Genomic DNA, 16,496 nt, shown 5'->3' with positions numbered 1-16,496 from the left:
CCGTTCTCAAATCGTGTAGGTTGAACTTGAGCCGCTAACTTCAGAAAAAGTGACGCGCTAAGTCGCTTGGCCGTCCCTCGTGGGACTTTGAATAATTCAAAGCTTCGCGATGATCTAACGATCGACGTTGACGGCGGCGTTGGAGCATTCGGGCGTGATGAGCCGAGCCGCGCATGGCGAATCAAAGTGTATTGATTTAAGCTAATACGCGCGATTCGACGCTCGCTCGAGGATGACGCCAGGGTTGGAGACAGTATTGGCAAACTTTGAACAGTAGGAGGAGGAGGGCGGGTTTCTAATCTTTCGATCTCCCATATGGCCTCGGGGTTGATGGAGGTAGGCAGGCAGGCTGCTTTGAAGTAACTTTTGCACAATATTGATATTTAATCTAAATTCAATCGAGTTTGGTTGCTTTACTGGCAAAGTTTGAACGTGATGTGCAAATATTGTGCCAGCTTGACGGTGTTGACAGAGTTAAGCTTCTGATGAAAAGTTTTTCGGATGTAATCAGGCTTATGAAGATGATGGCAGCTGATCAATGTCAATGATTCTGGTTCGTGGAATTTGAAATTTCATAATAATTATTGAGTCCATAGCAATTTACTTGTTTGTAGAACTAGGATAATCTTAAAAAACATCAAAATTTCTGAAAAAAGGAAATACATTCAACAATTCTAAATTAAATTGAAATTCAATTCCACCAACCTACTCTTCTAAGACCAAATTGGAGAAGCTAAAAGCCACTTCTTCCTCAAATTATCGTTACGTCAAGCAATGATGCTCTCGCTTCGCTTCGTGACCAAATCGTTTACATTCTCAAGTGGCACTTTGGGCCCAAATTAATTGTTTGTTCTGCTTTATGACGCTTCTGTTCAACTTCTTTCCTTTTCCAATTTGACCAATGTCAATCTTAATTTCCAAGTGTTTTCCACCACTTCTCTAATTTCTCTCTTCTCTCGTCTCTTGCAGATGTCCGGTCTGGTGATAATCGGCGTCACGGTTTGGACCGTTCTCTGGAAGCACCACTACGTGTCGCTGCTGTCGACGACCAACTACGCCATCGGAACGTACTCGCTGCTGGCCGCCGGACTGCTGGCCGTCCTCGGGGGCATCCTCGGCTGTTGTGGCGTTTGGCGCGAGCAGCGGGCGCTGCTGTTGGGGGTAAGTTTCTTTCTGCGTGAAATTTTGTTTTTTTTTATCCAAAAGTTAAATTTTAATGAGAATTATTTTAAAATTGAATATCAAAAAATCTTTCACAGTAAAACTTTCATAAAATTGTGAAATTTTTTAACGAAAAAAAATCACTCTCAATTTCATTGCGACCTACCATCTATTTTCGCCCAAAAAAGCCGGCAGAACATTCGTATGCAAATGGCTCTTTTGTGGTGATGCAGTTTGGAATAATTTTGCAATCACTAAATCGTACACGGTCCAATTACTATTCCACATTTTATGACTCTTACTTGGTTGTACCCGCCTCAAAAAAAAACGAAGAACCGAACAAACAAATAGTTCAAACTACACTTGAAAACTTTCGCCATGAATCACCAACCAACAAGCGCGTTACAAAGAGGGAGCTGAATTCCAATCGCCCTCGACCTGAGGTTTCAAATTTCCAATATCGCGCACAACTGGGAGAAATTCTGAAACACTATCGCGCAACTGTTGGCAACTCAAAACGCTGCAATTAAGGGTTAGAATAAAATTCCTCGCCACTCTGTCCATACAAATGAGTTGCCACCAGCCACCGACAAGTCCGTCAGTGAGTTCATATTTCCAAACAAAGCACATTACATCACGTTCTGTTTATGGTTTTCGCGGGCGGACGGGACTTCTCCAGCATTGTTGCTGGACTCGCTGGTGTTGGAGATCGAAAGTGGTTTTGTGAGCTTGAAGTCTCTTGATGCGCTGAACTGAACTCTGGATGAAGCATCACGTCATCGGAACTGGTGCTGTAACCATCAAATTTATTATGAAATTATCATTTTCAGTGTAAATTTGTTTAAAAATGATAAAATTTCAAACTAATATTTAAAAAAATGTAAACTTGCAAGGTGTACAATTTAAAGATGAAAATTTGGAGCAAATCGAGAAATTAAAGAAATTCAAGAAATTAAAGAGTTTTAAGAAATTCAAGAAATGCTAAAAATTCTAGAAATTCTACCAATTCTAGAAATTTTAGAAATTCAAGAAATTCTGAAAATTTTAGAAATTCTAGTAATTCAAGAAATTCAAGAGATTCAAAAAATTCAAGCAATTCAACAAATTCAAAAAAATCAAAAAAATCAAGAAATTCAAGAAATTCAAGAAAATCCGGAAATTGAAGAAATTCAAGAAAAAAATTCAAGCAATTCAAGAAATTCAAAAAATTCCAGAAATTCCAAAAATTCCAGAAATTCAAAAAATTTAAGAAATTCAAAAAAATCAAGAAATTCTAAAATTCTAGAAATTCTAGAAATTCAAGAATTCAAGTAATTCCAGAAATTTAAAAAATTCAACAATTTCAATAAATTCATCGAGTTGAAAAAGTTATAATTTCAAGATTTTCAAGATTTTCAAGATTTTCAAGATTTTCAAGATTTTCAAGATTTTCAAGATTTTCAAGATTTTCAAGATTTTCAAGATTTTCAAGATTTTCAAGATTTTCAAGATTTTCAAGATTTTCAAGATTTTCATGATTTTCAAGATTTTCAAGATTTTCAAGATTTTCAAGATTTTCAAGATTTTCAAGATTTTCAAGATTTTCAAGATTTTCAAGATTTTCAAGATTTTCAAGATTTTCAAGATTTTCAAGATTTTCAAGATTTTCAAGATTTTCAAGATTTTCAAGATTTTCAAGATTTTCAAGATTATCAAGATTTTCAAGATTTTCAAGATTTTCAAGATTTTCAAGATTTTCAAGATTTTTAAGATTTGCAAGATTTTCAAGATTTGCAAGATTTTTCAAATTTTCAAGAATTTCGAGATTTTCAAGAATTTCAAGAATTTCAAGATTTTCAAAATTTTTAAGATTTTTAAGATTTTCAAGATTTTCAAGATTTTCAAGATTTTTAAGATTTTCATGATTTTCAAGATTTTCAAGATTTTCAAGATTTTCAAGATTTTCAAGATTTTCAAGATTTTCAAGATTTTCAAGATTTTCAAGATTTTCAAGATTTTCAAGATTTTCAAGATTTTCAAGATTTTCAAGATTTTCAAGATTTTCAAGATTTTCATGATTTTCAAGATTTTCAAGATTTGCAAGACTTTCAAGATTTTCAAGATTTTCAAGATTTTCAAGATTTTCAAGATTTTCAAGATTTTCAAGATTTTCAAGATTTTCAAGATTTTTCAGATTTTCAAGATTTTCAAGATTTTCAAGATTTTCAAGATTTTCAAGATTTTCAAGATTTTCAAGATTTTCAAGAATTTCAAGATTTTTAAGATTTTCAAGATTTTCAAGATTTTCAAGATTTTCAAGATTTTTAAGATTTTCATAAATTCGAGAAATTGAGCATTTTACTACGAAATCGTTTTTTTTATAATTTAAATTACTGTAATTTTTAATCCAGCTGAAACTTTTATGGTATCTTCGGTATGCCCAAACAAGCGATTTTGTATCATTAGTTTGTCTATATAATTTTTCATTAAAAAATCGCAGCTGTCCTTGCAAAAATGATACCTGAAAATTCAAAAATCTGTATCTTTTGAAGGAATTTTTTGATCGCTTTGGTGTCTTCGGCAAAGTTGTAGGTTGGATAAGAACTACACTGAAAAATAATGGAACCGTTATTTTTTTTTTATTTTTTGTTTCATTTTTTGTTACTTAAACTTGATTTGCAAAAAAACACACTTTTTAATTTTTTTTCCGATATGTTTATGTCCCCTTGCCAATTTTTTATAAATTTCCAGAACGGGCAAAAAAAATTTGACCGAGTTATGAATTTTTGAACATTACGCCCTTTTGAAATGTTAGTCTTGATAAAAAAAATTAAATATTGTTTTCGAAAAGATCGCAAAATTTCACGAATGATTCAGATTATAACATTGAAAATCGGTCCATTGTTTGCTGAGGTATCGACTTTACGAAATAGTGGGTTTTTAGGGCGAGACTAAGAAAACATCATTTTTTTTTTGTTTTTAAATATTTGCATGGCAATATCTCAGCAACTAAAGGTCCTATCCACAAAGTTAAAAAAAACAAAATATAGAGAATTTTCTCAGTTCTTCAAAAATAATTTTTTCTAATGTGGGCAAACATGGGCACTTATTTAAAAAATATGAATAACTGCGACTACTTTAAAAAAAGTATTTTTTTTTTTAAATATCGATTTCGTAGAGAATTGCTCATCAACGACCTTATAGAAGTATCTTCCCACAATCATTTTTCGCGATTAGCACTTTTGGTAGCTGGCGTATTGAGTGAAATTGATAAGACCCGTATCAAATCCAAAATTTTGTCAAAACAAGCTACCGTCAGTAACAATTTAGAAGCTTGTCGATTCAACAACATGTCTAAGATAGCCTTTTTGCTGGTGATCCTTCAAGTCGTCACCATACTGAACGCCAGTGAGTATTTCTTGGTTTCTTATTGAATGAATTATCGATGAATTCCAACGACTATTCCAGAAAGTCCTGGTCGCATCGTCGGCGGACAGCTCGCCGAACCGGGTCAATTTCCGTACCAAGTTTCGTTGCGATCCGCAAAGAACGCCCACTTTTGCGGTGGATCTGTTATCAGCGAGCAACGGGTGCTGACCGCGGCTCACTGTGTGGTTGGTAGAACTCCGGTCGATACCCGGATCGTCGTGGGAACGCACCTGTTGGATAGTGGTGGAATCTACTATGGGGTGGCTCAGATGGTTGTTCATGAGTTGTACGACGCGAGTACGAGGGCGTTTGACGTTTCGCTTCTTCAGACGGAATCTACGATATTGTTTAGTGATTTGGTACAGCCTATCGCTTTGGGAGCTGGGTTTGTGAATCTAGCCCATGGAGCGGTTCTGTCCGGTTGGGGACAACTTGAGTGGACCGACGTCGGAATGTCGAACGAGTTGAGGTGGCTGAATACGAGCGTAATTATGCTGGCAGACTGCAGACAAGGATCTTCGTCGACCGTTGCACCGAACATCTTCCTTCACAAGTTGTGCGCACTGAGTCCGGAAGGACAGGGAATGTGCATGGGAGATACCGGTGGTCCGATGGTGCTGGACGGTGTCCAAATTGGTATTGGTTCCTGGGGTATTCCGTGTGGGTTTGGTCATCCGGACATTTACGACCGGGTTTCATCCCATCGAGCTTGGATCTTGGCTAATATTTCGTAGTCTGTCTTTCCCTAGACGTCAAGAAGAATTTGTTTTAACGATTTAATAACCCCTCATCTATTTCTTCCTACAAAGTCCGAACATCCCTCAGGGCAAGTGGAGTAAATAGTCCATCAGTCAGCAGTCAAGTATTGAATAACTGTGTACTACAAACAGTCGGTAAATCTTTCATACGCGCGCGTTCTATTTAATTACAATGTTGGCCCATGATGGATGATCCCCTTAACCATCGGGAGAAGGTGGGCACCTTTTCAGCAGCAGGTTCAGTTCAAGCCGGGTCCACCCCAGAGGCTACTCTACCGGATGTCGGCGCCACCTTAATACTCGCGCTGTCATGATTGAGCAAACAAGTCGTCGCGTCGCGGACTCTTGCAGTCGGCCAATGAATCTCTACAAACAAACACGAGGAGGCCTGTTCCGAAGCTGCTGCTTCGCGTAATTAATCATTTTGATAAATGCTCTATTAAGCAGCCAAACGACAAGTTTATAATCAATTAATTACTGGGTGCGTTTTGCTGGCGAGCCGTCGTCGTATTTGGATATAGGCACAGTTTACCAACCAGCTTCAAGTAGGCAAAATCGAAAGATATCCGAGGATTGGCGCCAAAAACGAATCGAGGCAGTCTCCGGAGGGGTGCTCATAGCTCTGGATTATAAAGACATTATTTATGGTTAGAGAAATGTCGTCCAGTACTATTGGAGGTCGGGGGAATGGTCGAAATTGGCGTAAGAAGGCAATTTCCGAGGCTTGGAGGTTTTCCCAATCCAACAGGTCAATGAATAACACTCTTTAGTAGGTCGGGGTTTTCACTGTTGAATTTGATTTTCTTTATTTACTTAGAATTCCATCTGTTGACAAAAATGTTATTTTTATATAAAATATTTTAGCTATGCAATCCTCTTTAAGCCACTGCCTCATTACTCAACGTTTCTAATGTACATTTGACTAAGCATTCCCCATCAATATTAATGGGATTCAAATCATCTAATCAAATGCTTAAAAGTGAAATTCACTCATCATTAGGAAAACAGGTGTAATCAAGATAACGCCGAGCGCCGGCACCATTCATCAGCACGGAATTAGGAATGATATGACCCAAAGCTAAAATGGGCAACCTTCCTTCATCTCAACGTCCACAACCAGTCAATCCCTCGAGTGACCTATGGGACTTGTTAATACAACTCCTCCCCCCTCACGCCTATTAATGATGATTTATGTCACCTCATAATGCTCACAAAAGCCAAACGCTTCGGGCCATCTTGAAGAATTTCTCACACGTCCCAGACCAAGTGTGAGAAAGGCCTTTAACCTACTCTGAAGCTGCAGCAACACCCCACAATTACTGGCCGTTTCAGCCCGGTCGCCACCACCGAGGACTAAATTAAATTACTCGAAAATGACCCGGGTGGACCTGTGCAATTCGCGGTCATCGTACCTGCAGGGCTTCAATGTCGTCGAAACGACGCACGTTATTGTCGGCCCGCGACCGCATTATTATCATCTGGTTCAACCACCGGGACCGGTTTGGACCAGGTTCCGGGAGTTTGTACCGTGCTGTTTACTTTTTTGAATTTTGTTGCTATTTCCGAAACTGATAAAACCTAAAATTTCAAAGTCCCCTCCCGTGACAGTGCCATCAAAAGGATAGTTATTATCGCAATCAGAAGCCAAACCTGCTCCTACACCGGAGATCCTGAACCTGCCAGCAGCATCAGTTTTCACCGTTTCAGCGGGTCGGCATACCATGCAGTCTCAAACAGAACAAAACCGAAATTCCAAGACTTCCAACGGGGAGTCCTTGCGGTCGTCGTCGACGACGGGTCTTGGGCGACCTGTGGCTTCACAACTATGCGAATTTCGGAAAGGTGACACTTGACGAGGGAGCGATTAAGTTGGTCCCCCCCCCTCGACCACATACTTTGGTGGAAGACTTTTGGTATTACGGCGCGTCAGTGGCGAAGTGATTAAGTCATTACCGGTAATTGTCTTGGACTTGTGAGGAGCACTTAAATATTCGAACGTCTCCCTCTGTCTAGTGTTGGGTGGGGGGAAGTTTGTCGTTGCAGCGGACAAGTTCATCAGGGGGGCTGCTCCTTGGGGAGGATTAGTTAGACGACGGTAATAAAGTCTGGAATTGTCGCCCCGGTGTAGCAGCGATTATTAAAGTGCAGTGAAGTTAATGTTGAAAAGTTGACTACTGGTTGAACGCAGGAGTGCATTTGAGTATAAATCACTGTAAGCAATTTGCATTTAAGAGTGATTTGTTACTGAAGTATTGCACAGTATTGTAAACCATTTTTTCAAAAAGTTTCGCGGAGCAACATTTGGTTCCAAATTTTTGCCAAATCCATGCAGCTTGTTTTTCTCTTTAAATATTAGCAAAATTCACTCGAAAAAAAATTGCAAATGCAAATAACGTCATGATTCGAAATCCGGACACTTAGGGCATCTCCACCGCAGGGACCTAATTGCGTTGCAAAGCTAATTTGGCACCCGCGTCAAGCCCACCGCGGTACTTGTGCGAGAGCTAATTTAGGTTCGAGTTCATCCGTGTTCATCCGAATCTAAACAAAACTCAGGTTAGCTCCGGGATCTACCGGGAGCAAATCGTCTGACGGATGGTTTTTTCAAGCAAAACAATGTAATTAGGCCAATGTGAGTTTGTAAACATAGAGTTTATCCTGCTCACGTCAGTAAATGTTTACATTAGGAGTGATGATTGAATTTTCGATTTCAATTCTTCGAGTTTGGAGATATTTTCCCTCCTGTGTTGCAAGTTTACGCATGAAAAATGACTTTTGGCCACCTTTTGGCAATCTGGGGTGAAGCAGTTTAGTTTTTGAGGTCAGATTGGGGCTGTGTTTGATTAATTTTGGTCAACGCATTGTCGATCAACTGCTAGACATGCAAGAGACAAATCATTTGTATTGAATAAAAAGCAAAATTCAAGCAAAACATTTTAAATAGGCCAATACGGATTCGAAAACATGCAATCCTGATCTTAAATTCTTAAAAACTTAAATTCCTAAATTCTTAAATTCTTAAATTATTAAATTCTTAAATTCTTAAATTCTTAAATTCTTAAATTCTTAAATTCTTAAATTCTTAAATCCTTAAATTCTTAAATTCTTAAATTCTTAAATTCTTAAATTCTTAAATTCTTAAATTCTTAAATTCTTAAATTCTTAAATTCTTAAATTCTTAAATTCTTAAATTCTTAAATTCTTAAATTCTTAAATTCTTAAATTCTTAAATTCTTAAATTCTTAAATTCTTAAATTCTTAAATTCTTAAATTCTTAAATTCTTAAATTCTTAAATTCTTAAATTCTTAAATTCTTAAATTCTTAAATTCTTAAATTCTTAAATTCTTAAATTCTTAAATTCTTAAATTCTTAAATTCTTAAATTCTTAAATTCTTAAATTCTTAAATTCTTAAATTCTTAAATTCTTAAATTCTTAAATTCTTAAATTCTTAAATTCTTAAATTCTTAAATTCTTAAATTCTTAAATTCTTAAATTCTTAAATTCTTAAATTCTTAAATTTTTAAATTTTTAAATTCTTAAATTCTTAAATTCTTAAATTCTTAAATTCTTAAATTCTTAAATTCTTAAATTCTTAAATTCTTAAATTCTTAAATTCTTAAATTCTTAAATTCTTAAATTCTTAAATTCTTAAATTCTTAAATTCTTAAATTCTTAAATTCTTAAATTCTTAAATTCTTAAATTCTTAAATTCTTAAATTCTTAAATTCTTAAATTCTTAAATTCTTAAATTCTTAAATTCTTAAATTCCTAAATTCTTAAATTCCTAAATTCTTAAATTATTAAATTCTTAAATTCTTAAATTCTTAAATTCTTAAATTCTTAAATTCTTAAATTCTTAAATTCTTAATTTCTTAAATTTTCAAATTCCTGATTTTGAATTAAATGTTTTGTATTTTTGATAAAAATAGTGTTTTTTCGTAAATTTTTATTTTCGAATTTCTTAATTTCAGAGTTTTAAGCTTTTGGAATTTCGACTTGTAATTTCTGTTTTTTTTTTATAAATTGTTGAGCTCTTGAATTAATAAATATTTTAATATTAAAATTATTATTCAATTCGGCATATTTTTGATTTTTAATTTCCAAATTTAAGTTTTTTTTATTGAGTTTTTCAGTCAGAAACTAGATATTTGTATGATAATTGTCAAGTTTTTTTTCACTCTGGTTTATTTCATTTCGATCCCGTCCGTGTGGATCAATTGGACAGCGCACTGGACTCACAATCCAGAGGTTGCTGGTTGGTACTAGCAATAGTGGCCGACATGTCTGCCGACAGCTATAAAGACAACTTCTTTTTTTACTCTATTTCGACCATAAAACTATATCTGTCCTTTTAATTTCAAAATTCTGCATTTTGAGATTCGGCGGGGATTTTCAATATTATTTTATCGTATACAAGATTATCAATACGTTTGTGATTTTCAGTCGCATTCAAAAAGGAAAATTCCAATTCTTCGATTCTTATTGCAAACAAGCACCGTGCGAAGAAACGTCAAACGCCACTTTTCGTTTTTGTTACTTTTTAGTTGCGTACCGCTTAAGAAAAATCTTTTCGTTGCCCTTTCCCTGACCATTTTTTTATATGGAGTTTTGCGTTCCTTCCAATCTGCGTATCAGCCTTTACGGTACTACTATTCAAAATATTTTTAAATCAAATGAAAAAAAATAATAATAAAATATGTATTCGTATTTTTATTTTACTCCCTAAATTTTAATAAATAATTTAAAAATGTTCAAATCGGTTCAGTTATTTTATAAATTTTGAACATTCATGTTTAAATTTTTTGTGATGGTTTGCTTATATTAAACATAGGTGGCTGATTATTTTTTATTTTAAAAATAAATATAAATTCCACAATTTTTCAATTTAATAAAGTCGTTTTGAACCAAATAACTCATTTCTTTAATATTTATTAAAATTTGATAATCAAAATAAATGCATCTTCAACCAAAACGAATACAAATAATTCTAAAAATCGCTGAAAAAATTAGCCACCGGCAGCTCGGGGACTTCTCGAGCACCTATCTTGGCTACTCGACGGATCCCCGATGAACTTTTTCTTCGCTGAATGAACTCGAAGGCTAATTTAGCTTTAGCTTTGCTACCCGCGGTGCGAATGTTGGGGTGCAAACATGTCGGGAGCAAATCGGATGAACTCTTTTAAAAATTTGAAAATGATATTTTATAGATGTAAGCAAACAATTAGGACATATAATGCAATTGGAAGCATGTTCTATCATACTAGAACATAGTTTCATTGATTTTGGTCAACAAAACGGCTAAAATTGGAAAATGAATAAATTAGATCCCCGCGGTGGGCTTGATTCAGTAGCCAAATTAGCTCCCAGCGGTGCGGAAACGTGTATTAGCTACGGAGCAAAGCTAAAACTGGGGATCCAACCGATAGGTTTGCCACGCAATTAGATCTCTGCGGTGGAGATGCCCTTAGTAGCATATCATTTTTGTTATAGCTGACAAAAAATCATGTAATAAATTGGAAATGTAGAAATATCATCAGGATGTAGTATAAACAGTCAGTTTCAAGAAAATGGATGCAAAATATGTCTCTTCTAACAATTTTTCATCAGAAATTTAAAATTAAAATGACTTGCTGTGCTTCGAATCCCAGACACTTATAAAAGCTGATTCGAAATCCGGACACTTTTGCTTCGAATTCCGAACACTCGATTTTACTTTGTGCGATTCAAATTTGGACTGAAATGTTAGTGAATGGCATTCTTTAGAGGGCTTTTGTTAATTTGATTTGGTTAACCGCGGTGGATTTTCTTGAAATAATTCGAACTGTCAAAAATCCACCAAAGCATCTACCACATTGATCGCACAAAAATCTGTGGTAGAAAAGTATCCACCGGTAGATGCTTTGGTGGATTTTTGACAATTCGAATTATTTCAAGAAAATCCACCGCGGTTAACCAAAACAAATTAACAAAAGCCCTTAAGTCTCAAATAATCTGTTAACATCAAAACAATCGATAGTTTATATAAAAATTTGCTAGAATTTAAGGAAATCAAAACCATAAATTTCCGCTTTTCCTTCCCGGTGCTTCGAACGCCTATGAAATATTTCAAGTGAAATGTTTTGCATGTTTGGTAAACTTATAATTTTATTGTATTTAATTGTTTGGCATTAACTACAGCATTCAAACAAACTTTAAATGAAAGTTGATGTTGGAATTCATCAAATAACACTGTTTTGACATTCATAATGCGAACTTATATCCAAATAATTGATAAAACAAGATGAAGTGTCCGGGTTTCGAAGCGTCCGGGAATTCGAATCATGACGTTAGTCATGCGATTTAATTGACTAAATTGAATTTTGAACACCCCTTTCTCTACATAGCACGAATTGAAATATTTCACCTCGCTTGCCTACCTTTCGGCGTATTTTTACAACTTCCCCTAAAACGACCACGCTAAACCTTGCCTTTTTCTCTCCAATCCCCCACAGTACACGTTCATCCTGCTGTTCGTCTTCCTCCTGGAGGCCATCGTTGGCGGGCTGGCCTATCTGTACGAAACCCAGATCGAGCTGGAGCTGCAAACCAGCCTCAACAGCACCTTCATGGAGCAGTACGGTGTGAGTGAGCGCCAAACCGAAGCCATCGACCGAATGCAGCAAGAGGTGCGTTTTCAACAACTGCCTGATAGCTGAGTCATTTCTCAAACAATCTACCCTCTTAATTCTAGTTCGGCTGCTGTGGCGCGGTTCGCTTCGAAGATTGGCGCCACAGCGTGTGGCTGCGGTCCCGCCGGAAGGACCTAATCCGGCCAACCGAGGGCCGGCTCGTGCCGGACTCGTGCTGCATCAGCGTAACGCCGCGCTGTGGCCGCAGCGACCGGCCGAGCAACATTCCGTACACGGTGAGTGCGAACCTAGGCAACATTTTATGGCAGAAATTAATAGCTCTTGCGATTTTCAGGGTTGCATCTACAAGATGGCGGACGACCTCAAGCACCACCTGATCCTGCTGGGGGCGATCGGACTGGGGATTTGCGTCATCCAGGTGTTTGGCATGATTCTGTCCTGCTGCCTGTACGTGAAGCTGAAAAATGTGCTCGATTGACAAAAGCCAGCGGATCCAATAGTCGAACTAATGGATCCGCTGCCCGACAACATCAGTCTCATCTACGGCTACGACGACCAGACGATTTAGTCAACGCGACAACAATGATCTTCCTTTCCTTTTCTGCAACCGAAGCTTAATTAGACGATAGGGAAAACAATGTGTAAAAAGGAAATACTAATCAGACTAATACTAGTTGTTATTCATTCAGATAGTTTATTTAACCTAAAGAAACGCGAGCAATCTTGTTAACTGTAGATTATTTATTGCATGCAGGGAAAGTACAACAATTTGTAGATATAGTGTTAAACATTGCCGAACGAACAATAGAATAACTGTTGCGAACAAACTTGTATAGTCTTAAGGTATTGCCATGATTACCAAAATAAATATGCGAATATTACTGTAAAATTGCCGAAAAATTGATAGAAATGGTATTTTTAATATAAAATCATAAGACCATTTCAAAAAGTGCCCATGAGTTTGCATCATCAGCTGTCTTTGTTTACGTTTAAGACCACGTGGCGCGAAGATTTTGACATAAGCGATCTCGCTTGCGCAGGTTTTCGCCAAGAAGAAGTAAAAGAAAACCTGCTTCACTTTTTGAAACTCCGTGTCATGTCCGTTCGTCCGTGCTTATAGGTTCTTTTAAAAAAACGCTAGAATTATACTTTTTTCGAAACAAAAACACCAAAATGTGAATAAAACCTAAAAAATATTTTTTTTTTTTAATTTTATTTGTGTATAGAGTTTGCACGTGATTTCTAATATTTTGGTATGTTTGCCCACATTTGAAAAAAATATTATTGAAAAGTTGAGAAAATTCTCTATATTTTGCTTTATTGAACTTTGTTGATACGACTTTTAGTTGCTGAGATATTGCCATGCAAAGATTTAAAAAACAGGAAAATTGATGTTTTCTAAGTCTCACCCAAACTGCCGTTCTACGCATAATTGTCCCATGTCAGTTTTTGACGATTTTGACTTCATGCCATTTTTAAGTTTAGTCTGATGTGTACTTTAAGAAAAACACATAAAATCTGGAACTTTGTTCGGAAACTCATCAAAAACAACACCAAGTCTGTTTGTCCCATCGTTGAACTTCTACGCATAATTGTCCCACCAAGTATTTTCTTACACGGATTCATTAGTTTTACTAAGCATTATGCCTTGTTTACCTGTTGTATAGCAAGAGGATTACAAATTAGGGTGATAAACTGCTAACTGGGGCGATTAGGGATAGGGGAGTTTGGGGTAATATGGACAGTGGGGGTAATTTGGACACCCCTTTAAAAATCAAGTTTTCTTCGGATATAAAGTGAAAACGGTAATTTAAGTGATAAGGCTAGTACTAGTAATGGCCTAGGAGTATGGACAAACCAAAAAAGTTGGAATAGGTTAAGTAGTTTTGGTATAATGTGTAAAAGTTTCCAAAGGCCGGTTGGTAGTGCCTTAAATTCTAATATTTGAAGGTTAGGAAATAAGGTTTTGCAGGGGTTATATGGCAAAAAAGTGGACATTTTTTGTTTAAGGGGGTTGCTTGGACGATGCCTGAGATATGTACGTATAAAAATTGTGCATTTTATCCATTTTTATCATCAAAAATCGCAATTAATGATAGAATATGCTATGGGGGTAATTTGGACATGGCTTGTGGGGTAATTTGGACATACCTGAAAGTCTACCTGTCAGGCAACAAAAAAGTAACTTTCATGATTGGATGAGTTTTTAAAGGGATTTAGATAAATTTAGAGGGATTTAATATGTCAAAAACAATCAAAAATGAATGTGAGCAATGAGAACTTTCACAAAACCCCTATTTTTTAATTTAGATAAATTTATTCCAATATTCGAATTGATGAAAATCTGATTACTGTACATTTGGCGTTCAGCAAGACTCTAATGTTGATTGCTTTTAATTAATTTCTTTGACATTTCTAATTTCTATGCTGGTTTACAATAATATTTAAATTTGAAGGGCTACAGAATGTAAAATAAAAAAAATATATATTCACAGGCTGATAAATTCTATATAAAGATTGATTTATATAAACATAAACGATACCTTAATCACTAAAAACAAGTATAGTGTGCCTGATCCAGAATCAATGTTTAAATCAAATCAGTTTCAATTTAATGATTGAATTATGTATACTACACTGAACTATTTGTTATCTTCCTATTGCATTATAGTTCTATCACAAAATCATTATCTAAACCTTTGATGAAATATTGTGAGCAACACTTCAAAATATAAAGCAATTACAAAACCAGGTTGAAGGATAAAAAACATGCTCAAAAAATCAAATGTTAAACTTATTCTTCAACATGTGTCCAAATTACCCCACAAAAGGTGTTCATATTACCCCTCAAGGTATGTCCAAAATACCCCACAAGGCATGTCCAAATTACCCCATAGGGGTGTTCATATTACCCCCACACAAAAATGTGGGGGTAATTTGGACACCTTTTAATTTTTGCGATAAAAATGGGTTTTTCATCAAAATTTATCGAAATGAATGACATTTTTCCATCAAATATGGTCTCTATTATCCTCTGGTGTCATCCACATTCCTTTAAAATATCCATACAGCCCGTAACAGAGCAATTTCCTTAGGGTGTCCAAATTACCCCACACTCCCCTACATAGGGCGAATAGGAACCCACGGGACAATTATGCGTAGAAACACAGAATTCCTATTTTTTTTTCAATGTAAAAATATGAAACATGCGTGAAATTTTTCGATCTTTTCGAAAACAATATTTTCATTTTTTTTAAACCAAGACTAACATTTCAAAAGGGCGTAAAACTGAATTCTTTTGCCCTTTTGATATGTTACTCTTGAGTTTCATGGGCACTAATTTTTAAAAATGAATAACTGCGACTATTTTCAGAAAAGTTACTTAAAAATGGCTATACTTGAAAGGTGCACTTTATCAAAATATCACTAGAGTACTTTTTGATTGCAAATTCGATTTTACATCAAAAAATGAAGGTGACAATTTTGCGACCAAAATTTTTTTGAAAAAAACAGTATTGGTTCAAAAATTCATAACTATGTCAAAAATGTTTTGTCCATTCTGGAAATTTCAGAAAAGTTGGCCTTTGATGTTTCCAAAAACATATCAGAAAATAAAATAAATAAAAATAGTGTTTTTTGCACTTTTTTCAAGTTTTTGTGACAAAAAGTTAAATTAAAAATCACAATTTTTTTATCGCGTATAATTTTTTTCAGTGTAGTCCTTATCCATACCTACAACTTTGCCCAAGACACCAAATCGATCAAAACATCCCATCAAAAGATACAGATTTTTGAATTTTCATTCATAATTTTTGTATGGGCAGCTGCCAAATTTGTATGGAAAATTATATGGACAAACTAATGATGCAAAATGGCTTCTTTGGGCATACCGAAGGCACGAAAAAAATTTCAGCCGGATTAAAAAATATAAATAAAATCGAATGACCGAAATCTCAGAGAGTTGCTCTTGAAAAATCTTATTTTTTCAATTTTTATTTTTACCTTATCAAAAAAAAATAGAGAATGGTAAAAATAGGATTTTTTTACAGTGCCCAAGTTTGTCCATTTCATTAAATATTTGTCTCCTAATTTCTTAGAAACAATTAGGAGACAAATATTTAATGAAATGGACAAACATGGGCACTGAAAAAAAAACAAATTTTTACCATAAATCATGTCTTAAAACAGTTTAGTACTTTATGATTGCAATTATTTTATGAATTGGAAACTTAAGTCCAAAAAATTTCGTTGGCAAAATTTATATTTCTTTCAACAAAAAACTCAATTAAAAAAACATAAATAAACATTTTAATAAAATCCCTTTCTGAATTTTTATCAAGAATCCACAAGACTAACTCCCCCCAAATTTGTAGTGCTAGTTGTATGGACAAATGGATGACGAAATATGACTTATTTGTGCAAACTAAAAATGTATGTTAGAGCCCAAAAAATATAATAAAAATATTCATCGTTTATCGAAGTTCCACAGAATTGCTCATTTCAAGGTATTTATTTTATAATTGTTCTGTGATATTCAA

The 16,496-nt window shown here is 35.1% G+C and overlaps 2 protein-coding genes across 2 annotated transcripts in view; both read left to right on the top strand.

Moving 5' to 3' along the window:
• Positions 1-12,861, top strand: part of LOC120421970 (CD151 antigen-like) — a 209,672-nt gene extending 196,811 nt beyond the window's left edge. Inside the window, exons 3-6 of the mRNA XM_052708956.1 lie at positions 970-1,161; positions 11,821-11,994; positions 12,060-12,233; positions 12,293-12,861. Of these exons, the coding sequence (XP_052564916.1) occupies positions 970-1,161; positions 11,821-11,994; positions 12,060-12,233; positions 12,293-12,436 (684 nt within the window). The 3' untranslated portion in view covers positions 12,437-12,861. The remainder of the gene's footprint in view (positions 1-969; positions 1,162-11,820; positions 11,995-12,059; positions 12,234-12,292) is intronic.
• On the top strand, positions 4,384-5,352 carry LOC128093141 (chymotrypsin-2-like). The gene is made up of 2 exons (XM_052708957.1): positions 4,384-4,548; positions 4,609-5,352. Exons 1-2 carry the CDS (start codon positions 4,491-4,493, stop codon positions 5,301-5,303), a joined length of 753 nt encoding a protein of 250 aa, XP_052564917.1. The 5' UTR covers positions 4,384-4,490; the 3' UTR covers positions 5,304-5,352.
• Positions 12,862-16,496: the final 3,635 nt, after the last annotated feature.

Source organism: Culex pipiens, chromosome 2, assembly GCF_016801865.2.
Source record: "Culex pipiens pallens isolate TS chromosome 2, TS_CPP_V2, whole genome shotgun sequence".
Taxonomy (NCBI): Eukaryota; Metazoa; Arthropoda; class Insecta; order Diptera; family Culicidae; genus Culex; species Culex pipiens.
The sequence above is the reverse complement of the archived record's forward strand: the minus strand, read 5'-3'. Positions and strand labels throughout refer to the sequence as shown.